Source organism: Dermacentor andersoni, chromosome 1 (genome assembly GCF_023375885.2).
Source record: "Dermacentor andersoni chromosome 1, qqDerAnde1_hic_scaffold, whole genome shotgun sequence".
NCBI lineage: Eukaryota > Metazoa > Arthropoda > Arachnida > Ixodida > Ixodidae > Dermacentor > Dermacentor andersoni.
Genome location: NC_092814.1, coordinates 151,378,140 through 151,403,482, shown reverse-complemented (window position 1 = coordinate 151,403,482; position 25,343 = coordinate 151,378,140). Strand labels below are relative to the sequence as shown.

Below are 25,343 nucleotides of genomic sequence, written 5' to 3'. Positions count from 1 at the left end.
ATTATTACTGTAACCTACTTCGTGTGTCGTTGTTAGCTTGATGGAAGGTAGCGGTCATTGTTGGCTTAAACAAAGGAAACGACATAATATTGTATCCCTGAATGCAATTCTAACTTTTTAACACCATTGTTGAGCACGTAACTATGCCAAGACAGCTTGTCATATAAGTGTTTGTTTATAAGTCTTTTTACTGTTACTGCAATAAAAAAAACAGTGTGTGAAGTGTGTGAAGCAACATGGTGATCATGCTGATGTGCTGTCACTCAGTGACATAACATGTTCACTGAATTTATTAACTGATTTAGACTTTGCAGAGAGAGAGAGAAAAAGGTTGGGTAGAAGCCGTGAACAAGAGTGCACATTAACACTTAACAGGCATTTCTTTTTAAACCAGTGTCAGATTAGCAGATCATTCTGCATTGGTTGTGCTGTGCAAAAGCAGTGCCAACAGAGTAGGCAGAACGCAAGCAGAACATTCACAAAAAGCACCAAGGAAGTTCTGAAACAGGCACAAACATTAAATGCTTCATATTGTATCATCTCATTAGTGTCTTTCTTGTTGCAACGAGCTACTTAAAGGGACATTAAAGAAAAATCAAGGGACCCCATGCATGTGTTTATTGGTAATAGGTCTTTGATGTCTCCTGAAATGTCTTCCCTTCTCCTTCACTTCTGCATAGATCAATGCTCCTCGCTTGATGCGCACTCTGTTCCCATTTTGTTCCCCTTTTCTTTCTCCACAAGACAATGTGGCTTAGTGCCAATACTCCATTGAACAACAGTCTCCATTTCTTTCAAGAAATATAAGAACATTATACACGTTTCTTGCAAAAATGTAGAACTGGAGGGAATTTATATAGGGTGTTTTTTTTTAGCTGAAGCAAAAGTTTAAAAATTGCGTGTGGCAGATGGCACAATTATAACTCATGAGCTGCATTACTCAATGAGGCTGCCATTACTTCTGTGAGAAATTAAAATGCTTAATTGTATACTGTAACATACTTACACTAATTACCTTTTTTAATTTACGACAGATGTTTCAATTTATGAATTGCGGCTAGTGAGTTCGCAAGGCGTATCCACTAGGAATAGATTCCGAGAGTGGCACCGGTTTTGAGATATGCGGTGCCAAATTTGGAGTAAAAATTCTCTGCTGTTCCACGTTTTAAAGAAAATGCTGTTTTATGCATTGAAGCACAAAAGTAACTGGAACGCCAACGCATTTTGTCGGACACATTAAAAATTAATACCTTGAAACTGGTGTAGTCCTGAGAATGCATTCCAGGTGGATCATCCTTGTGAACTCACTGGCTACAATTCATAAATTGTAATATGTGCCCTAAAGTAATTAATTAAAAAGTTCATTAGGGTAATTCTGCTAGTTATTCAAATATGCATTTTGATTTCTCGAAGTAATAGCCCCCTCATTGAGCAATTTAGTTAAATGGTTAGAATTGTGCTATATGCCACATGCAATCTTTAAAAATGTGGTGTAGCTAAAAAAGAAAAGCACCTCATATTATAATTTCACCACAGTCAGCACATTTGATTACCCGCCGTGGTTGCTCAGTGGCTATGGTGTTAGGCTGCTGAGCATGAGGTCGCGGAATCAAATCCCGGCCACGGCGGCCGCATTTCGATGGGGGCGAAATGCGAAAACACCTGTGTACTTAGATTTAGGTGCACGTTAAAGAACCCCAGGTGGTCGAAATTTTCAGAGTCCTCCACTACGGCGTGCCTCATAATCAGAAAGTGGTTTTGGCACGTAAAGCCCCATAATTTAATTTTTTTTAGCACATTTGATTAGCATACAATCATCTGAAATCACCAGCAGCGAAGCTTTACAGTGTACATTTCAGTGTGGCACTGACCGCCTATCCACACTAATGTGGCAACGGTGCTGCCACCAACGGTTGATATTGCAGCCAATAGCATGTCTCCCAGCAATGCAGCTATTATGCAAATGATTATGACATTTATCAGAAAATTCTAGGTTTCTTCATGTCTTCAAGGTATACACAAGAAAACTAAAAGGTTGAGATTGTGGGAAGTCAAGGTGAACAAGAGATGAACCTCAATCTGGTGCCAAAGTTTCAGCAAGGGGACAAATTGTCTTTTTACAATTTTGGCATTGGTCTGATGGTCCTTTTTTGCCCACTTACTGACTAAAGGGGTAGTGTTTAAAGCGAACAAAGAAAAATTTTAGCATAATTATAGGTAAGCCCTTTTTGAATATGCAAAGGTGGCTTCCGTAGATAACCATATAGCTAGATGTTGTTTATGAATAGGCTGGAACATGTAGGCTAGAACACACTTGACCAAGGCTACCACAGGCAATACAGTTCAGTAATGGTACATGTATGTGACCACGTATTGCTATAATTATTGGTTACTTGATCATTGTTGCATTGTCAACTTTTGTGTTGACTCTGCAGAAATAAACGTATATTGATGTTATCAGTTGAATATTGAATACAGTGATGTAAGGTCAAGTGATCAGTGATGTGCTTCAGCTGAAAGCTTCAGCCACTGTGTATGTGCAACTGTCCATGTGCCACTGGGTGTGGGACATTGGGTAGCTGCTTAATAGACAAGCAGAACAAGAGGCAAGGAAGGAAGAAGTTGGCAACAGAAAATTGAAGTGTGTAACAGTAGTAACCGATTGTGGAGAAAGAAAAGGGGAACAAAATGGGAACAGAGTGCGCATCAAGCGAGGAGCATTGATCTATGCAGAAGTGAAGGAGAAGGGAAGACATTTCAGTAGACATCAAAGAAAGCTTCACCTATCACCAATAAACACATGCATGGGGTCCCTTGATTTTTCTTTAATGTCCCTTTAAATAGCTCGTTGCAACAAGAAAGACACTAATGAGACGATACAATATGAAGCATTTAATGTTTGTGCCTACTCCTGGGTACAGTATAGACAGTTTTCATCTGGGGCACATGTTATCATTTGCAATGTTTAGTAATGTCCATGTTTTCATACTCTTTGAGGAATGATGCAGCTTTGTAATAATAATAAGTTCAAATTATTATCTAAAGCAGATTTATGAAAGATGTCTTGATGCGTTATATATATAGAGATAATAATATATTTAAATGATGGCCCAAGGCTTGCTTGAGGAATTCGGGGTGAACACCAGTGGGTTTTTGTTGCCAGCTGCCTGGTTGCCAGGTGCAGCTGCACTGCATCCAAAGCCTTCGGTGGCTGAGCTGTTTTAGTTTCATGCTTGTCTGCTTGGGATTTAAAATTTTCTAACATATTTTGTATACTTGAGTGTGACAATGAGAATGTGTGGCATCCAATACTATGTTAAAATAGCCTAGCAGCAAGCACTGCAAGAGCATTGATTAGTACGGCCTATATTTCAATTTGCTTGTAATGCTGGTGAGAACATCTGTGGACTAGTGAGGAACGTAATGACAGCTTTTAATATCTATGTCTGTGTATATATCGGATGTAGCTTCTCATACATTCCACAATCGTTGTTCAACACCTAATTCTCGTGATCAAAGTGTTTAGGGGGGTAAACAAAAATCCAGCACACATTTTCAGGTCAAGCTTGGATGTATGGGATCTTTGCATGGCTATGTTATGGCATATTTTACAACATGAGCCCCTAACTCTATCTGTTGAAATTGGTTGAAGAAAAAGGCTGCCAGCAATTATAGTAGATTTGTGCTAATTTTCTAGGGACTAATATTTTGTTAAATCATGTAATACTGAATAGAATATGGTCCGAAACAGAATAAGTTATCAAATAGATACACACGGAAAACAAGCTAACGGTAACTTTGTAAGAGAGGAATCGAGGGAAAGGGACTCTACACATTACCATCCTTAATTAAGGGAAAATAAGACATCCACGGCACCCAATCATAGCAATTACTACAAATGACCACTATTACAAGCATCTTTGTTATCAAAAGCATGAACATGCAGCTGCATCGGTGACATCATTTTATTATCAAGCCCCTTAGCATAATCAACTAAGTAATGAGCTTGGGTGCATTTTGAAGCTTCTTTCCTTACGACTGACCTCTCGCCAGCTGTTTATGGCCGCATTTTCCTTCCCCAGGAAGCCGAAAGGTTGAATCAACCAAAATTTTGTATGATCAGAGTTGCAAATTATTGCAAGTTGACTAAAGGTATATTTTACATGGTAGGGGTAAATTTCGTTTTCATGATAATATATTCGTTTCATTTTGTCTAATATATGGGTAATCTATAAAAAACGCTCCTTCCCTCTTGGGTACTTGCAATGTGCAACTGTTCCATGCAGTGTTTTAGCCTGGTAGAACCACCTGCTAATAAAATCAAACTTTTACTTTAAATATTACTGAGAGAAAGGTCTGTGATGCTGATGTGAAATAATAATCCAACATATGGTAGTGTTTATGAAAGTTGTTTGGTTCCTGTCATTTTATATTTACCATTTCCTAAAAATTGAGATCTGAATTGTACATTTGACTGACATTTTTCTTTTACAGCGAAAAGAAGATGAAGGGCTGTCTGATGCTTGCCATCATGTAAGCTTCCTTTCTTGTACCGATTTTCGAAATATTGTTCCCACAAGTAGTAATGTGCTACTGTAGAAGTAGGCTCCTTTTCTGTTGTTTTCGTTATCCTTGTGATGGTGGCATTATTTTTTTTAAATTCAGTACTAAGGCTTGCTTTGTGTATAGTGAGTCTGACTTCTTGTGTGTTGGTGCACAAACCATGCCTTATAATCAATGTTTACACACTGCTATATTCCTAATCAAGTTTAACTAATACAAGTTGGCACCTTATCTTATTCTGAATTATTGGGCAGCATATTCCAGCTTTGTAATTTCTGGTGGCCTCACTTCCTTGCTACATCTGCTCCATTCATGCAGCTGCCCACTATAATGCAAAAATGGCCACTCTTGCCATGCTTTTGCCACATTATTTAGGCATAAGGTTATAGAGATATCAGTTTTTAACTGAAAACATCACAAAGTATAGGCTGGTAAAGGTAATGCACTTGTAAAGCGCTGAGTTCTTTCCTTGAGACCAATCAGGTAGGTGACGAAGGGTTCTGCATATCTTTATGAGACTCTTGAGTTCTTGAGTGAGTCTCGTGGCCTTCACTGGAGCTAGTCCCGGGGACATGCTACCTTGGATGTGCAGAGTGTGTCAACTGGATTACAGCTCAGTAGGCGAATTCCCACTGGACTAGGATAAAATTTATAGCGCTAAAAATCTTGACAGTATAGCTAAAACCAACCTGGACAACCTGGCGTAGAGCAACAGCATCTTCCATTACTGTGGCTGGGCTCCCCCCTCTTTCTGCATAGCTGATGCTTGGGATCCTTTGAACATGGCTGCTCCTGCTGTTCTGGACTAGTTCAATCCTGTTCGATTCTTTTGTGTATGTTTTTCATGTCATGCTTTTTATTCTTGTAGCTTTATATGCTTGTAGCTAGCTTGTCGTGAGTTTTTAACTCATGAGAAGAATTGATGATGTGTGGTGTTTAATGGTGTAAAGGCCAGATATGACCTAAGAGTGCCATGACATATGATGATGTGTTGAATTCTGAATGAAATGGCTGCTAATGCTAATTGAGTGCTTATGGTAGGTGGTGACAAGAATTGTCATCAGAAGAGTATTGTGGTGGTCACATACTCTTGATAGTGCCCTTCGCCATTTTTTTTTTGTGTTAAAAATCATTATTGTTTGACATTTCTGCAGAACATCTCACCAGAATTTATGAATATTAAAATGAATAAAGACCAATAAACATATGACAATGTTCACTAAAATTAAGCTGCACAGTATTGGAAACATCAATTATAAACAATAAATTTTAGATGTTAGGTTTATGTGGGACAAGTCTGTGCCACTACTGCATTTTTGTTTACTGGTAAAGCATGTTTTAACATATTCTGTACAGGATTCACATCTGTGTAAGTTTCCCTAACTTTCTTGTGGTCCAGTTACATCGTTGTCTAAAGCTGCTATATTACTTCTGTACACTTTGCTGTAAACTGCATTGAAATGAATCCAAGTTTGTTACTGTGCCTCAGAAATTTTCACTTTATACGTGTAGCGTTATTGATACCATTTTGCTATTTTGTTTCAGTTACTCTGGAAATATCGACGTGATATCACTCAAGACAACCGGTTCAATGATGCAGCATCAAAGTTTTGCAAACGACTGATGGAAATGGTTTGCTTCCCTCTTTGTACAGACTTTTTGGAACATCTTTGTATGCAGTTCAGCATGCTTATAATTAATGTTTTTGGCTAGCATGGAAGAACATTAATTGATGTAATGTCAGTCCAAATATAAGATATGGTAGTAACAACGATGATTTTTCTTTTTTTTAAGAGAATTGTCAGAATAACTGATGGTAGGATTCTTGGTGAAAATCATGGTGAAAGAAAGGCAGCAGGAAAGAGGTTGAAAAAGCAATTGAAAGGAACAGGCATTTAGATCTGACCTTGAGGATGCTCTCGTAATGCTGACGCAGGTGAAGGATAGTGTGCTTAAAATGAGCAGCCCTCTTGTGTTAAAGAGAAAGAGGTAAAACTTCATTAGTAAAGGGGTTTGGGAGTGGTAGTAATTTGTTATAGTTAGATTGGTTAGATTATATAAGGTGTCCCAGCTAACTTGGATCAAGATTTTGGAAAAAATTATGCGTTCTTCAGAACAGTAATCATGTGGATATTGTTAGTGTTTATCTAAACTTACAGTACCATTTTTTTGCTCGTCTTTTTTTTAGTAATTAGCAGAGATAAATTAATTAACTATTTAAATATAGCTTGAAACGTTCAGGCGTCAATAGGAACATTGTGGAGCTTCACAAATATTGCCCAACCCAGGTACTTCCAACGAGATAGACTTAGCGTGGCCGTTTTAATTCGGGAAAAACGAAAGCCCACGGAGTTTAAAGAATACCACGTGAAAATGCGCTCTGTGCTGCTGAATGCGCCACGATTACAGCACTCTCAACCGTGCTTTGTAAAAAACATTGCTCGCTTCGCACCTTTCGTGCTGCCCACGACAGAGCTTCACGTTGTGCTTGGTTCCGAGATAATCGCCAGTGGGTTCGTACGGCAGTTGAAATACAGCGTGGCTACTGATGAAGTGCTTTTGTGAGCGCCGTCACCAGCCGCTGCCGGTAATGTAAGAGCCGAGCAAAGGTTGAAGCCCTTTCTCGTAAATGAAGGGAAGGTGATGTTTTTACAAATCACTCGTGAGAGCGCTGTAATTGCGGCGCATTTGCGTGCACACAGTGCGCTGTCATGTGGTATTTTTTAAACTCCGCGGGCTTTTGTTTTTCCCAAATAAAAACGGCCACGCTAAGTCTATCTCGTTGGAAGTACCTGGGTTGGGCAATATTTGTGAAGCTCGACAATGTTCCTATTGACGCCTGAACGTTTCAAGCTATATTTAAATAGGTAATTAATTTATCTCGGCTAATTACTCAAAAATGACGAGCAAGAAAATGGTACTGTAAGTTTAGATAAATGCGAACAATATCCACGCGATTTTTGTTCTGAAGAACGCATAATTTTTTTCTAAATCTTGGTCCAAATTAGCTGGAACACCCTGTATACTTCAAGTGTCTTCGAAACCCATCTGATACATAGCCTAGTACTGTGTACATTAGTTGCACTGGGAAACATAACAGCATGAATTATGGCGACCACTGTGTTTTCTGGTGCCTTCATGCTACTGAGCGGCTCAAAGCCTACTGAGCCAGTTCATATTCTTCCAAACCCAATTGCGTAGCAGAGACAGTCATTGAAGCAATTCGTTTGAACTAGAATGCCCCATTCACCCCAGGTTTATTCACTTGCAATCTAAGAATGCAAGGGAAATTTCATTTCAAAGAGAAACTGTATACATATGCCAGCACTCATTTGCCTTCACTCACTTTTCATCTCCTGCCATATAAACACGTGCATTTGGGTCCACTCATCAGCAAATTGACTTGTTCTTCCTCCTCTATGTGTGCTTGTTTTTGCAATTTGCTACCATTTTTAGACAAGTGTTGCTTTCCAAGCAGTGATACCTTCTGTTGTCAGCTGTCAAACGATGTGCATCTGTGCAGCAAGCTGATATGTTTTCATATATCCCACATGACTTTTTTGAAATTTTCGAGATAATGAAAATTGAAGATGCGGTCTTTCGTACAATTACATTTTATCAAAATACTCACCATTGATATTCTATGCATTCTTGCATTTTTTCAAACCAACTTTGAAAACATTCTTTCCACTTATTTTCTCTGAGTGCTGGAACTCTTGTAGACATAAACGGTTTCTTCAGGGCTTGAAAACCTCTTGCCACACGTAGAGTTCGTTAGTGTACAGAACAGGAAATGATCGTGTGGGGCCAAGTCAGGACTGTAAGGGGGATGAGTCATGACTTTAGCCTTTAGACTCCAGGAACTGAAGAGTGCTCCTGGCTGTGCTGTTGGCTTTGTGTGTGGGTGCATTGTCATGGTGTAACATGATCCCTCTCTGGCATGTTCTTGGCTGCTGTTTTTGCAGCTTGCTAAAAAATTTGGGGAGCCATACTCCCATTTAGCAGTTGTAGTCCTTTTCCCCAAGTGGAACATTCACGACATGACCAATTTTTTCAAGGAAACTCGGCACCATTCACTTAGCGACACATTTCTTCATGGCTTCTTTGCTTTTGTTGGTGGATCTTTGCCAGGAAGAGTTCGTGCTCTTGACTGCTGCTTGTACTCTGGATCAAAATGACAAATCCAGGTCTTCTCCACTGTAACAATGTCAGAAGTCTGTCTTGAGCTGCCACCATCAAATCTGACCAGCATTTCTTTTGCACTATTCACCACCGATGCGCTTTTGCCCATCTGTCAAAGTGTGAGGCACCCATCAGAACGAAACTTTCTGGACTCGCAGATGCTCATGCACGATTTTTCCCACTGTGTCATGCTTTCTTCACTCACTCACTGGATGCTAACAAACGTGGCCCTGGAAGAACTGATAAGAAGGGCCAGTTTGGGCTTGCCCAGGTTAATCTGAAAGAGGGCCGCTATTGACCATGTTTCTTGGAAATGTGGCAGTGAATTGTAACATAATCTGTTTCAAAACTTCTGTATTAAACTTCATATATAGCCCTCCTAGGTCTTTTCTTATGCATGTTCTTCAACTTCTCTCCCCATGCATTGACACTCCACACTTCAGATGTGTGTCTGGTGTCTGCACCACCTTTTCTGTATGTCCGTTAAGATTTGGCATGGGGAGGAGGCTTAACTATAAGAGTCGGAGACATCTCCGAGGGCAGCAAGAAAGGAATTGCAACAATCACAGCACACAGACTTATATTCAAACATAAAAATTGCAATTACAAGGACGGAGGGCATGGTGCAAGTGAGAAATATATCCAAGCATCCATACAAAGTGTTCCAATCGAGGAACACAGTGCGCTTACAATTTAGCTGGCATCCCACGAAGCCAGTGTGGTATGTTGCTTGTTGATTTGCACAAGAGGAGATGGCAGGAGAGCGCTCGCAGACTCTTGTTTGTCGGCTGGGTGATGAGAGCGAAATACGTGTCGTTTAGAGGTTCCCTTGTGCATTGGCACTCAACCTGGTCCCTCCGACAGCTGTTGGCCTTTCGCATGTTGATGTATGACTCAAGCCAACTCATCGTCCTTGCTGCGCTTATCAGCTCCATCTGCCTGGGCACACATGATCTCTTCTCCTTCCTCTCCATGGTGCATGTGACACTGACCACCTCATGTTTTCCATGAACATTATCACGTGCAAGGTTCACTCCCGCAAGTACAGTGGTGAACAGGGTCTAGTTCTTACTCAGACCTCTTTTTGTTCTTTACTTCCACGCTACACTGACCACAACCTGTTTCATCATTGTACTTTCTTTTTCTTGTTTATTTTCATGTTTGTGGTTATGCCACTGCCACTCATTGCTGCAACTGAACTGTGAATGTACCATTAACTGGTTATTGCCTGTGAAAGGAAAGAAATGCAAAGTAATGCATGAGGGAATATTATTGAAATATCAGTTCTGCAAAAGTGCACAAGATATAGGAAGGTTCATGAAAGGGAAAATTGTCATTTGTAGCTTCTGGCTGCAGTTTAGGTGAATGACAATTTTTCCTTTCATGAAGGAAATATCCATTGTAACTATTACTACCTAGGTGGCGCTGTGTGTAAATTTTTTATTATGTTTATGACGAGTGCTCTAACAGAAAATCCTGCTTGATTTTTCTCTTGCACAGTTTCCTCAGTGTTTACCAGGTGATAAGGGTCAGCTTCTGGCCTGCCTTATAGACCACAGTGAGAATGCAACAGAACCGGAGTGCCACACATTCTTGGAGCGCATGCAGTCAGTGGTCTTCTCAGACTACCGGCTTGTGTACAAATTTACGGATGCTTGTGGCTCAGACATTGACCGCTTCACTTGTGGTCGGATACCAAAGATTTCTGATGTAAGTGTGAACTTTTTTTCACATCCCCCCAAAAAAGGTTGTAAAATCATTTTTTTTTTATTTGTTGATTTTTTTTCGATATATCTAGACTACACACCCTTGATAAAACTGGCTTAGGACGTGGGTGTCGGTGGTTTTTGGGCCACTAGTGTGAGCTGGGAACACCAAGCTGATGCATTGTGGTATACGATAAGAGCGAGAGCCTTTGTGATGCATTCTGACTGCATTTGCCCCACAGAGATCACCCAGCGTTCACTGGTGGCGCAAAAAGCGCCAGCCGCCAAGCGGTCCCGTTATCGTGTTTGAATCATTGAGCAGTGCAAATCCTTTTTGCACAGTTGTCTGTATAGCATTTCCGTATGAGCACAGCTAGACTGCCATATATATTGATTTTTCCAGTAAATATTTGATTTGATGCAAGTTTTAAAGGCATCCTTTTACTCAAACTTAAGATCAATCAAATGAGTTCCATGTGCTGTGTTGAAGTTGAATCAACAGAAGTTGGTTGTATCAAAATAATGTTTTTCTGTAGAAGGTTGAGGTATTGTTTTTGTGACATATGCTTTTTTAGAATGTGTATGTGGGAAATGTGTATTAAAATGTTGACTGTTTTCTATCTGAATTTTGGTAGTGTGATATGGTGCTGTTTGGGTGCACTATGTCAATCTTATTTCACCGTGATTTGCACCACTATAGATAATGCAGAATTTTGTAACGAAGTTGATGTTGCGTACTGTTACACTTCTGTTTCATAGCTTTTCTATTTTCATCCAGGAGCGCCACTCGCAGGGAGCAACACTTGAGTGCCTATCACGTGTAATTAACCAGCTTCAGGATAACTGTCGTCGGGAGTTACTGCACTTGGCCAGACTTCAAGGGGAGGACTTTCATTTGGATCGGCCCCTCTTCTTTGCGTGTCAGGAAGACAGGGACCGCCTGTGTCCTCACGTGGCATCAGGGGAAGGTCGCATCTATCGTTGCCTTCTGCGCCACCGCTCCAACAGAGAGATGAGTGAACAGGTGAGTCTGACGCATATTATTAGTGCAGGATATGAACCTGAGTTCTTTGTCAAATTATGCTAGCCATCATGTGTTCAAGTTCTTTTCTGCCAGTTCCATTTATACAAAAAAGGGTTTTATTTTAGCTTGATGTACCTGAAGAAGTGTGCTGGCATTGGAAAGTGTATTGGCAAGTGAGGTGTGGTGTAGGACTTGAGAAGTGGTCTTGGAGTCTCGCGTCACACAGAGGGTCGCTCTCTAGCCTACGCCGCCGTTGAGTCTCGTAACGTGTAGCTGGCCTATGCTACTGGGGCATCACACGGAGACTAAGTGGGCCCACGCTGTCCTTCGAGCTTACTTGATGAGGGTTGCTTCTTTATTGAAGAGTACAAGGTTGAGAGGATGAGGAACAGAACAGGGGGTTTATTTACATTGGAAAGGCAAACTTATTTACACAGAACAAGGGGGTACTCGTACTGGCCGGTGCACGGAGCGCAGTATAGTGTTCTCATAGCGTGAGCTACACCTTCCTGGCATAGCACACATCAGAGCACACTCGGAAAACAGAGCACACTAGCACACACTGGCTGGAGCCCGGAGCACTCGTAGTTGCCTTGAAGACGAGAGTGGGCACAATCACTCCAGCACCTTTTTTCACTGAACACCATGGGAGAAATTACCTGGGTGCACACGGCTCGCTGTCCCAGAGAAAGAAGGGGATACTTGCAGACAGGAATGCCACGCTTGACTCCATTTGCGCCTCTTGGCTCCTGGTACAGCCCAGTAATGACCGTAACGAATCAGCATATAATGCACTTTCACAGGAGTTCTTTGGTCTCAGCATTGTAGTTGGCGACCAAGTGCCATCCATCAACCCTGTGGCCATCACACGTGTCTCACCTTGGTGTCATCGCTGGTCTCTCTGTAACGACGTATTGTGAGCTTCACGCAGCAATTTGTCGCAGTAGGGCAAGAGAAGCTGGAAGGTCGCTTCCCCGGCTGGATCATAACGGTGGTTAAACACTTCTCCAGATGTTGTGCAGGCATAATTGAGTGTGCATAAAACTGGTGGATGCAGGTTTTATATTATTGTAATTTGGTAAATAACTGAACTGAAGTGAATAACTAACTGAATAACTGAAGTTCAATCGTGGCCAAACAAGGGACAGCCCACAGCCAACATTTCCAACATGGGGACTTGTGTTCATTAGGACTGTTGTATCAATTTAAGTCTTCATCTTCCTGTGACCACATTGTCTTGTTTGAAATGAGCAGTGGCAGTTACTGTAGAGAAGAGAACCTTTTCTTCTTACAGTTTCTAGGATTGCCATAGTCTCGCATATCATCCTTTTATTCATGATATCACAGTCTAATAAACGAGTACACTGTTACCTTCAGAAATTGTACTTACCTGGTGTCAATTTATGGGACCAGTGTATACATTATGAATTTGTGTAAATTGATGGCCATGACATCATAAGGCAGGCACGTACCAAGGATTTCTTTTCAGGGCGGGGGGGCCCAACCCAAGGTAACTTTTCGATGCAAACGAGGGGGGGGGGGGGTACCTTTACTAGTATAGATGTGAATAACGCCCGCCATTCACCATAAAGGCGCGTAAACCTGCAAAAGAGAAATGAAATAAGGTGTATCTCATAGATACGCTTGTGAGATACACCTCTTCCTTACTTGGAAAACAGGGAACCACGTTAAATGGACTCGCGCAGGAAGAACACTGCCAAGAAAAAGTAAACAAACGAAAGTGCAAAATAAAGGTTTCTATCATCATCATCAGCGTATTTTATGTCCAGTGCAGGACGAAGGCTTGTCTCTATACACGGTTTTTTCTATGGGCGCCACCATATTGCCACGCTGTGGCGCCATCTATGGGCAGTCGGCATGCTGGCTTGGGCTACATGCTGGCTTCGTCTTGCGTGGCAGGTATCTGCTTGGCAGTAGTTTCTGGTGCTTGTTTTCGCGCTTGTGTGGTCTATTTAGTGTGACGTGGCGCTTTCTGTGTGGAAGATGGTTCTGTGAGACGTACTGAAGTGGTCTAAGATTGTCTGGCCAGACTTTTTGCTGGCGTTGAGGCGGACGGAGCATGTACCGTGATGCGTGCGCGAGTGCTTGAGCCTACAATCAGCCTCGGAGATCAATTGTGTATTTCTGAATGTTCCATTCACAAATGTGACCTTACTGCAGTATTATCCTCTAGTTCTAAGCTACGGTTAGGAGCAATGAAACATGCACGATTATCGTAGCAGCGTGGGTACAGTTCTGCTACGATGGGAGCTGTGCTGTTATACTTTGAGAAGCTTTCAAGCTGTTAGCTACAGATTCCATTGCCTGACTACTTGGTTCGGTGGATGAGGTTTCCACCCATGAATAAAATAGTTTTGGTTAGTAATAACAGCATACCTTACAGTGTGAATTAAACTTGTCCGGCAAAGCAACCATTTGCGAACTGCACGAGCGTCCTAAGCAGTGGTAGGTGCTGGATTACAGATATCTTTGTTCTATATACCACATGGTCCAAGCATACGGCATACCGTTTATCTGAACCGTGTGGGGTGTGACTATGCGAGGTCGTATTGCTGCGTTAGGGCCTGTTTTCTCTTTCTTTTTCGAGAAAGAGGATGACACCTGATTTTTTTTTTTTCAGTTGTGTTCGTTTCGTTCTCTACGACGCAATCACATGTATTAGGGAAATTTTGTCCTCAAAAATATCCATCGCATTCTTATTACGCGATCCCTCTCATATATTATGGCTTTACAAGGCACAAAGGCAATGCCGAAGCACACAGCTTATATATGTATCGTGCTGGTTCACCAACCTCAGTGATCGCTGTGTTGAGCAGCACAATTGGCCACATGCAGGAAGTCTAGCATAGACGTATAGTGATTTCAAGCCTACTAGACTTGAAATGCGTGAGAACGATGCCGATATCACAATTACTTGATAGTGCCTGCCACTCAGATGTTTCGTAGTTGCCTTAGGCTGGTCGTACACGAGCATGCGCTCTTATGTTTTATGTTTTAGTCCCTACGCCAAGCGATCAGATAGTGAGCAGATTTACCATTTCATGCTGGTAATACACAGACACCGGTTCTCTCCGTTGAATGAAAACCGATATACGAAAAAAGTTCACAAGACATACACACACCACGGCTGATAATGTGCGTCACATGTTTGCGCCCTCAAGAGATATTTCCGCGTGCTGTAGCTACCGATGCACTGAAGCGCTACACATTGGTTCCCTGACGACCTTATATGAACGGACATTGCAAAAATTTCACAAAGTACGATCTAAAACATCTCGAAATCGTTCCGCAGTACGTGACAGCAATATTTTCAAGCAGCGCTGTGCTGGGTCTCACAAGCCAGAGAGGAGGAAAGGCTCTTTGCGCGCCCTTTCCTCGTTGCCCGATGAAACGGTCTATAGTAGATTTCTATAGTAGCTTACAACTTTAAAAAATCAGCAGTCGGCAACCAAGGCACAAGGACTGCACGGGGTTGTGTTACTCCGCCAGCCAATCACAGAAGCAAACAAAATCGTCATCATGCGGTCTTTTCAAAATAGTGTCGTACTTGATACCTCCGGAGCATCTGTTGTTCTGAAGAGTCTTTTCATCGATGGAAGCAATAAGGTGGGCAACAAAAATGGACAAAGCGTATAGAATCTGAGCATTTCACTCTTCAAAAGTCCACCCGCCGTGGTTGCTTAGTGGCTATAGTGTTGGGCTCCTCAGCACGAGGTCGCGGCATCGAATCCCGGCCATGGCTTCCGCATTTCGATGGGGACAAAATGCGAAAACGCCCGTCTACTTAGATTTAAGTGCACATTAAAGAATCCCAGGTGGTCCAAATTTCTGGTGTCCCCCACTACGGCGTGCCTCATTGTCAGATCATGGTTTTGACACGTAAAACTCCATAATGAATTAAATCTTCAAAAGTCGGCGGTTCATTTCACTCCTGAGCCTGTTTTGCTCATGAAATTTCACTGCCAACTGAAGTGAAACTTGAAAAATAAATAGTTGCAGCGAAGCAAGCGTTTTATTTTACTACAATAAAGAATTGGGGGGCTTTCGCCATTCTACTATGATAGGTGAGGGAAAACGTATAAAATTACCCGCTAATAATTTTATTTTTGTGGTTACCAGCTTATTTCGGTAACAGGAAAAGTTTGAAGTACGAATTATTTGCAGCCTCGCGGAGGCACAGTGGCTGGCGGTTATGAGGGTGTGCGCGGGGCTTCACTGCAGATTTAAGTTGTATCCGACCATAGCGGCGTTTTTTTTTTTTTTGATAGCTCTGGAATAATTATAGAGAAATATATATTTGCGGAACCATCACAGTTCTTTTGCATCTCTCATTTACTGCTCTACCAAATGAAGTGCAAAAACCGACTCATATTGTTATTTGGGGAGTTGCGTAATGATGTGTGGCCGCCAGTCCTGTACAACTGCCTAGAGCGCAAAATGCTGTGGTTCTAGACGTACTGCGCCCACCGCAGAAGGTTAGAAAAACACCTACATAAGCACAGCAGAGGAGTGGCTATGTCAGGCAGCTCGACTGATAACTGTAGAAGTGTCATTTAAAATACACAGAATTGTTCTCCACTTCTGGCAGCGTTTTGTCTACTTCCTTTTTAAATAAAAAGATGTTGATCCATAATTATTTTCTTAAACAGTAGTTAAATTTGTTCATTTTCGCTTTTCCTTCCTGTTTGGCTGTTGCCTTGGCTTAATTTCTCAACTCCTTGTGACTCTTGTTTCCAGTTGCCAATTTTGCACGAAAAGTGCTGTACAATTGGGAAAAACCAGATGAGGTAACAGGTGACAGTCATACTGCTTATGGACTTAAGGGTTATTGCAGGGTTTGATGATGGCCGCTGTTTCGCATTATATTAATTTGCACTTTATTTAACCCGTATCATGAGTGTATTATTCCGACAATTTGCCAGCGTTGCAGCGAGCTGCCATTCGAGGAAATAATAAAGCAAACGGAAAAGTTAAACACAACTGGCGTTTTCTCTGGCTGCAACTCGTTCCTCAAGCATGCAGACCAGCTGACTATGAACCGAATCTCTTTCCTGGTCCCTGAATCAGTCTAAACAAGAAAGGTTGAACTAACAAAGCAGCAGCCATGCGCATGACCGTTGAATAGATGGTTACAACTGAACACATCTCGAGTTAATCGCGCGGGCACCGAATCTGAGAAAACTGGCCTTGACACCCCAGGAGATGCCAATAAAATGCCCTCATCCAAAAGGAGTGAAAAAGGCAGCAAAATGTTAACCACCGAATAGCTGTCAAGTCTCAACATTGATTTGGCGGCGCTTTAGGGAAGTGTGTAAGGATTTTATGGTGGGGGGGGGTGCTGGGTCCCCCCAGGCCACCCCCTGTGTACGTGCCTGTTATAAGGTATGCACTCAAATTGTCGAATAATGTTTTGAAGGTTTGCAATGCAGATATCAATGCTTAAATGCAAAATGCTACCTAGAATACCTGTTTTACTTTCAAACTTTTCATTCACATTTTAGTCCAGTCATAAGCTTAATTTGTGGGTACGAAACTTTTCCATATGGCATGACTTAAGTTTATTGTGGCCCAAGTGCAAATCGATCATATAAATTGAAACATTTAAAACTTTGTAAAAATGAGAATATTAAAGTAAATGCACTGGCTTTATAAACAACTGCAAGTCGAGACAAACGGAAAAAATGAGAGACGAATTTGTGAACCAACAGTGTTTGAACCGAAGATGTCTCTAAAGCGAACATTTCAACAAGTGGAGTTGGCTTTGTCAGGGCAGTTGTTGCCCTGACGAAGGCAACTTCTAATTACTTTTGAATTCAACATCATAATCAACACTGTGTATCTTGTTTTCCTGTTGGTTTTCACACCTAAAGCCTGTTTCACATGCAAGCCATTGAGTGAATGGAGCGAACAGTGGCGCTCTGAAGTTTTTCGCGAGGTTTCGTTTCACATGCATTGCCGCTGCACATTTTCCGCCACTGCGAATATCAATATAAAAAAATTTAAAGATTAAAAACATGAGCATGCATGATAAAATAAAAAAAATGCAGCACACAGGATGAGGAGCATCTTTCTGTCCATTCTAATATTAGCATTGATGCAACAATGCATCAAACATAGCAAACTGCCATTTGTATGCTGACGGCGATATGGTGTTGCTAGCACTGTCTTGGTTTTGCACTTGATTAATGTGTAGGTCATTTTCGGTCCATGTTTTCTTGAAAAGAATGTCTACATTGGAATTGTGGCATGTGTAATAAAGCTCTGTTGGTGCACTAAAATGCCGCCATGGTATAGAAACATGCTTATGCAACTATGGGTGTTCTGTGAAAGTTGTCTTGTGCAGCCTTGGAACCTGAAAAATGTGATAGCTGTAGTCAGTGACAGTTAGAGCTCAGTGACTTATGTTCCTCTTAAAGGGTCATTAAAAGCAAATACTAAGTCGACGTGGACTGTTTAACTACCACTCCAAAAACCACAGTGGTGACAATGGAACACAGTCCCCCGACGGGACATTAGAGGGAGTGCCAGCAAAGTATCTGGAATGCGTGCAACGTGGTGAGGGGTTAGCTGGAAAAAGCGCCACCTACCTTGAGGCCGCCATGCGGGAAAAGCAGGAGCGCATGGGTCAATGGCCCTTTTCTTCAAGTCCGAATCACGTGGAAAAGGACAAAGGGAAGCAGGGAGAGGTCGAAGAGAGTGAAATTATGATTATCGCCGGCGACTCAAACCTGGATATGTGCTCAGAAGCAATTGTGGACGCTTGGTTGTGTCATGAAGCGAGAAAAAGCAAAGCTCGCGGAAAATGCTCACATGCGCAACCTTGTCATAGTAGCAGGTGGGCTAAATGACGTCCTAAACAGGAAAGGGACAGAACTAGCCCAGCGCTTGGCAACGGGGGTGGACGACTTGCACGAGCTGTCCCCTCAGGTGCAGATTGTGGTGTGCGCGGTGCCGGATGTGCCTGTACGTGACAGCCACGTACAAAGAGCCATAGTGGCTGCTAATGAGGTGATATGGAAAATGAGTCGAGAGAAAGGTTTTGAGCTAGTCCAAGTAAACAGGGAAGTGAGAAGGCGTGGTGGTTTTGAACGAGACGGAATCCACTTCAATTACAGGCTTGGACGAGAATTCGGCTGGCGACTTGCTGGTCGCGCTGTTGCTTTCTTAGGGCCCCGATGGGCGCTCAGGAGGCCAGAGTAGGTAGTAATGAAGAAGGTCCCCTAGGGGAACCCCAGAAGAGCATCGATGTCGATAACAGAAAAAGGAGGAAAGCAAGAAAGAGAGCTTACCATGCAATAGGCTACATAAACATGCAGGGCGGCAGAAGAAAGGTAAAGTGGGCACAGATTGAGGAGGAGTTAAATAGAGAAGAGATAGGGGTGTATGCAGTTACGGAAACGCACCTTAGAGACTCAGAAGAGCCGCCAGTGACTGAGAATTATGTTTGAGAAGGGTGCAACAGAATTAAGTCGGAAAGAAAGGGAGGGGGACTCGGAATGCTCATCCATCAGGGAGCCATCCATCAGGAGCCAAGAGTAAATTCAAAATGTCAAGAGTATCTTTGGCTATCAGGCACAATGAGTGGGAAAAAAAAACTTGGCTGGGCGTTACGTATTTGTGGACCGGAAATAATTGCACATAGACGAATAAAGAGTTAGTGGAATGCATAAGCGCCGATATTAAGGGTTTTAGGGATGTTGCTGAACTTATCCTATTAGGTGACATGAATGCCCACATACAAGATTTAGATGGCTGTACCGACAACAAGAGGAAGTCAACGCTAGACCTTTGTGAGCAACATAACCTTGTTATCGTGAATACAGGGCCTAAGTGTGAAAGGCAGATCACGTGAGAAGTGGGAAACCGGCAATCAACCATTGATTACTGTCCGATTACAGAAGGAATTCATGATAAGTTGAGAGAAATGGTCATTGGTGAGGAAGGGTATAGCAGCATAGGGAGTGACCATAAACGCATCATTTTGAAAATGGGATATGTAGTTGGGAAAGAGAGCAAGGAGTGCAAAATGGCCAATCCAAATTTGAACGCTGAACAAATAACAAATATAGTCACTAGAGTCAAGGAAGAACTTGGCAAATGGCCAAATAAAGAGTGGGAATATAGTGAGCTTCTAAGTGTGATAACGACAGAAATACGGGAAGAGAAACAACATGTTCGTTGGAAAGGAAGGTTGGTGGAACAGGGAAAGCTGGTGGAACAGGGAGATACGAGAAGCGATCGCCAAACGACAGAAAGCATCCCGAGAGCACAGGCAGGCAAAGAAGGCGCAGTTGCCGCAGGATGAAGTAACCAGTAAATGGGAAATATACCAGGAGAAAAAGTCTATGGTTCAAATACTAGTGCAAGCAAAGATAAAAGGTGAAAGTGAACGTTGGTTGTCAGAAATACGTGAGAAAAAGAAGGCTGCACCTAGAATATGTGGGAACCACATAAAATTATTAGGCAAGAAGTCGACAACAATACAACAACATATCCTAGACGAAGATGAAAACAGACTGGAAGGAGAAGCGGCAATAAATTACATCCGAAACGTAACAGCCGAATCTTTCCAATGCAATGACGAGGTTGTATTTGAAGAAAAAAGGAGCATGAAAGAGAACAAGATGGAAAAGAAGCTGGTGCTGACAAACTCCAACTGGAAAAAAGCCGAAGAGAAAATTCCTAAGCATCCAGCCACAGGGCTAGACGAGGTTCCCGTTAGGCTGATTAATGAACTAGGACCAAAAAGTAAGCAAGCTCTAGTGAAAGCAGTGGAAAAAATTAAAAAAAGTAGACGAATACCAGACCGTTGGCAAAAAAGTAGAATCAGTTCAATTTATAAAGGTAAGGGGGAGAAGGATAGAATTCACTCGTATATACCGTTGACCATTGAATTGGTAATATACAGGTTAACAATGTAGGCAATCAAATTAAAGCTGCAAGAATAGGCAGAGAATAATAGCATTTTGGGAGAACTTCAGAATGGCTTCAGAATAGCTAGGCATATGGATGATAACTGATTTGTCCTTACTCAGTGTATTGAAATATCCAAAGTAGAAAGGAGACCGTTATATGTGGCCTTTTTAGACATTACGGGACCGTATGACAATGTAGACTGCAATATTGTGTAGGATATTCAGAAAAGGGAAAGCTTAGGCAACGATTGTCTACAGCTTTTGAGAGAGATTTACCTAGAAAATACCATTTGCGTTGAATGGGAAGGGATGAGGAGCAAGGAGAAAGTTGATACCAACAAGGGACTGAGGCAGGGGTGCCTTTTATCCCCACTGCTGTTTATGATGTACATGGTGAGGATGGAGAGGGCGCTAGAAGGACGTAATGTCTGATTTAATCTCTCATACAAACAGGTGGGTACAGTAGTAGAGCAGCAGCTTCCAGGTTTATTTTATGTGGACGACATTGTGTTGCTAGCTAACAGGCAAAGCGATTTGCAACGTCTGGCTATTATCTGTGAACAGGAAGGCAACAATGTAGCTTTGAAATTTAGTGTTGGAAATCAGGTGTTATGGTATTCAGTGAAAACAGTGAACAGACAGTGGCAATACAGGGCCAGGAAATACCTCGGGTAACAGTATATAAATACTTTGGTATATTCATAAACGAAAGCAATAGATATAGGGAAACACAAGAAAAAGCAATAACAGTGAAGGGGAAGATAAATGGTAGTCATAATGTAGCACAGCGCTATGGGGATACAATAGGTACAAGGTGCTCCGAGGTATGTGGAAAGGTGTAATGGTTCCAGGACTCACTTTTGGGAATGCGGTTGTTTGCTTTAAATCAGGGGTACAATCGGGACTCTGATGGGAACCAAAGATCAGTGGGACGCCTCGCATCGGGTGCTCACGGGAAGACTAGAAATGAAGTTGTGCAGGGTGATATGGGCTGGACTTGTTTTGAAGTGAGGGAAGCTCGCAGTAAAATTGTGTCTGAAGAACGACTGAGGAATATGGAAGAAAGTAAATGGGCTGGTAGACTGTAGAGGTATCTGTGCAGGAAAAACATTGATTGACAGTGGAGGAAAAGAACTAGGAAGCCCGCTACCAAGTAGGTGGCCTGTAGGGTGGGCAACACAGCCACAAAGAATGTCAAGCGGGAAGTCAGAGAGGCTGAAATAATCTCATGGGTGGCGGCAATGGAAAAGAAAGCTGCCATGAGTAACTACATAAGAGGAAAAAACGAAATCGGGAAAGAAACAACTTTGGATAACTCAAAGGGTAGCTCATTACTTTTCGAAGCGAGATTGGGATGCCTTAGAACGCACACCTATAAAGCGAGATATAAGAAGGAAGAAGAAGCATGTGCTTGCTGCGGTAAAGCTAGGGAAACTTTGGAGCATGTTTTATTAGAATGTGAAGACGTCTGCCCAGCGGTTGGTTTAGGCACTACTGGTCTCCTTGAAGCCCTTGGGTTCAGCGAGAGCAGTGGAAAAGTAAACATGTTCGGCAATAGGGATTAGCAAGGGGCGATTGGAAGATTGGTAGAAGAAAAGTAGGGAAACGACAAGAGACGGAGATGTACAAAATCAAAGTTCGCAATAGAGGATCAGAAAATTTGGTTGTGGGAGTTCCTAGTGTTTTTTGTTCTTTTTTTCTTGTTTAACCTAGGTAGGACATTATGCAGTATAATAGCAAGAGCTTGGTGGTGCAACCCATCGCCCCGTTCCAAAGGGGAGGCTCATGACATCCATTCATTCATCCATCCATCCATCCATCCATCCATCCATCCATCCAGAGTGGTGGATTCGCCGCTGCAGCTACTTTTCCTGCGACATCATATAGAAGTTGAATTCTCTGCTACTTGCACTTTGTGCGAGTTTCACAAGCCAGCAAAACCAGCGCAGCAGTGTGCGATAACGAAACTGGTAAAACGCTGAAGCGTGGGCGCTGCGGAGTCTAGCAAAAATGAAACCTTTGGGCCGCCCGCGTCGTCATCAAGGGTAATTTCAATGTGTTCCTTTTTCTAAAAAATGAAGTAGAACTGGAAATGTAGCATTTTATTTCGTCTTATAATACGAGATTGGTTTTCGCCACCAGTGGTTGAGTACAAGTGACAAAATTTAACTGAGGAGTGCTTTCGTCATCAGGCAAGTGCTTGAATGTCCCGTGGGAGTCTTTAACCATGTCCTGCATTTACTTCAATTTCAGCGTGTCTAGCAGCCGGGAAAACCGGGAATTCTCAGGGATTTTGAATAGTGTGGAAAAATTCGGGGAAAACTCGGGGAATTTCGCTTCAATCAGGGAAAATGAGCTGTCATTTTATTGAAAAGGAACGAAGGTTGCCCTACTGCTGGCTGGAGTAAAAGAGGAGAATCGTAACGAATTGTCTTTGACGCCGTGTCGTCGGCTGTAGGAGTTGCCAGTGTACAGTCGACGACTTTCCGGACGTCGAATTTTTGTTAAATGTCCGATAAGGCGGGCGGCTTCGCGGCATCACCACGAGCCCCATAGAGTCCATGTATAAGAACGTCTGTAATTTCAGACGCAAGAAGCTTTCACTGTCCGATTTTCCGGACATTTTGCCGCGACCGCAGGTCCGAAACGGCATTAATCAAAGCCAACACCGCCGTTTTGATAATCTCGCCGCCTTAGACCAGCGCTCTCGCACGCAGATCCGCTGGCAGTCGTAGCCACCGCCGCGGCAACGCGAGACCTAGCTGCTTCGACGTTCCCTATTAAGGTTCTTGCCGTTAGGTGCCGTGTTTTTCATTGGAAGAATTCACCATTGTTAGCAGTGGCACCGACTCCGCCTCTGTAATCCTCGTGATTGGCTTTGAAGCTTTGAAAGCATGGCGCGTTGCATAATGCTGGTTCCCGAAAGGCAGCTTCGCCTGAACACACAATGTTACGCGGTGAAGCGTACGTGAAGTATTGCAGTGAAGCTTAACAAGCGTGGGAAGGGGCAATTGCGACGTGATACAGTGCGGATTTCATAATTATTCACGCGTGCACCCGCCCTCTCATGTCACAGTACGAGCACAGATATGCCTAATAAGTGTACTGGCTGGCCTTCAGAGCTTTCCGGCGTGCCTGTGAGGATTTGAGCCCTTAAGGGCAGTAAAAGACGCATTCATTTTTACGGACATTATCGTGGCCCCTAGGGAGTACGAAAAATCGGACGTTGACAATACAACTGACCAAGAGGATGCTTCAAATGGTCCATGGAGCAAACGCGCGGCGGAACGAGGGCAAGAATAGAAATTACTGTCGCATTGAGAAATGATAGGGAAAGTAGCTGTGCCGCCTCTTCTTTGAAGGAGATTAAGTTCAAAAGGCTGCAGCGGTGGCGTAGAGGTAGAACACCCGCCTCGCGTGCAAGAGGTCCGCGATTCGAATCCTGGTGTCGCGCAATTTTCCAACGTAAAAAAAAAAAAATCCGCGTGTTGATAAAATTACATAAACAGGCCTGGAGTGTGGCCTGATCCCGGTGACTAGAACCGGTAACGCACTCCCTCACCAGAGCAGGATTGGCCACCCTGGTGCAGTACTTGGCCACAACCTCCTATATGAACACAACAATGAAACCTCGGCCCTCAGTCCCCAGCAGCTGCGAAGCAACTGACCACGGCGGCGGTCAGACCTGCGACGCAGCAGAGGATGCTAAGAATCCCTGGCTCCAGACGGGCCGCCATTGGAATATGAACCTGGCAACGTTTAACGCTAGAACGTTATCTAGTGAGGTGAGTCTAGCAGTGCTATTGGAGGAATTAGAGGGCAGTAAATGGGATATAATAGGGCTCAGTGAAGTTAGGAGGCCAAAAGAAGCATATACAGTGCTAAAAAGCGGGCACGTCCTGTGCTACCGGGGGGCTTAGCGGAGAAACGAGAACTAGGAGTCGGATTCCTGATTAATAAGAATATAGCTGGTAACATACAGGGATTCTATAGCATTAAGGTCTTGTTGTGAAACTTAATAAGAGGTACAAAATGAAGGTTGTACAGGTCTACGCCTCTACATCCAGTCATGATGACCAGGAAGTCAAAAGCTTCTACGAAGACATGCAATCGGCGATGGGTAGAGTGAAAACAAAATACACTATACTGATGGGCGACTTCAATGCCAAGGTAGGCAAGAAGCAGGCTGGAGACAAGGCAGTGGGGGAATATGGCATAGGCACTAGGAATAGCAGGGGAGAGTTATTAGTAGAGTTTGCAGAACAGAATAATATGCGGATAATGAATACCTTCTTCCGCAAGCGGGATAGCCGAAAGTGGACGTGGAGGAGCCCGAACGGTGAGACTAGAAATTAAATAGACCTCATACTCTGCGCTAACCCCGGCATCGTACAATATGTGGACGTGCTCAGCAAGGTGCACTGCAGTGACCATAGGATGGTAAGAACTCGAATTAGCCTAGACCTGAGGAGGGAACGGAAGAAACTGGTACATAAGGAGCCGATAAATTAGTTAGCGGTAAGAGGGAAAATAGAGGAATTCCAGATCAAGCTACAGAACAGGTATTCGGCTTTAAATCAAGAAGAGGACCTTAGTGTTGAAGCAATGAATGACAATCTTGTGGGCATCATGAAGGAGTGTGCAATAGAAGTCGGTGGTAACTCCGTTAGACAGGATACCAGTAAGCTATCGCAGGAGACGAAAGATCTGATCAAGAAACGCCAATGTCTGAAAGCCTCTAACCCTACAGCTAGAATAGAACTGGCAGAACTTTCGAAGTTAATCAACAAGCGTAAGACAGCTGACATTAGGAAGTATAATATGGATAGAATAGAACATGCTCTCAGTAACGGAGGAAGCCTAAAAGCAGTGAAGAAGAAACTAGGAATTGGCAAGAATCAGATGTATGCGTTAAGAGACAAAGCCGGCAAT

The 25,343-nt window shown here is 42.8% G+C and overlaps 1 protein-coding gene across 2 annotated transcripts in view; it reads left to right on the top strand.

The window, feature by feature from the left end:
• Positions 1-25,343, top strand: part of Glg1 (Golgi apparatus protein 1) — a 127,466-nt gene that overhangs the window by 10,115 nt on the left and 92,008 nt on the right. For both annotated transcript variants that reach the window (XM_055062163.1, XM_050194356.2), the window contains exons 2-5: positions 4,495-4,533; positions 6,109-6,195; positions 10,246-10,455; positions 11,230-11,475. In XM_055062163.1, coding sequence (XP_054918138.1) covers positions 4,495-4,533; positions 6,109-6,195; positions 10,246-10,455; positions 11,230-11,475 — 582 coding nt within the window. The remainder of the gene's footprint in view (positions 1-4,494; positions 4,534-6,108; positions 6,196-10,245; positions 10,456-11,229; positions 11,476-25,343) is intronic.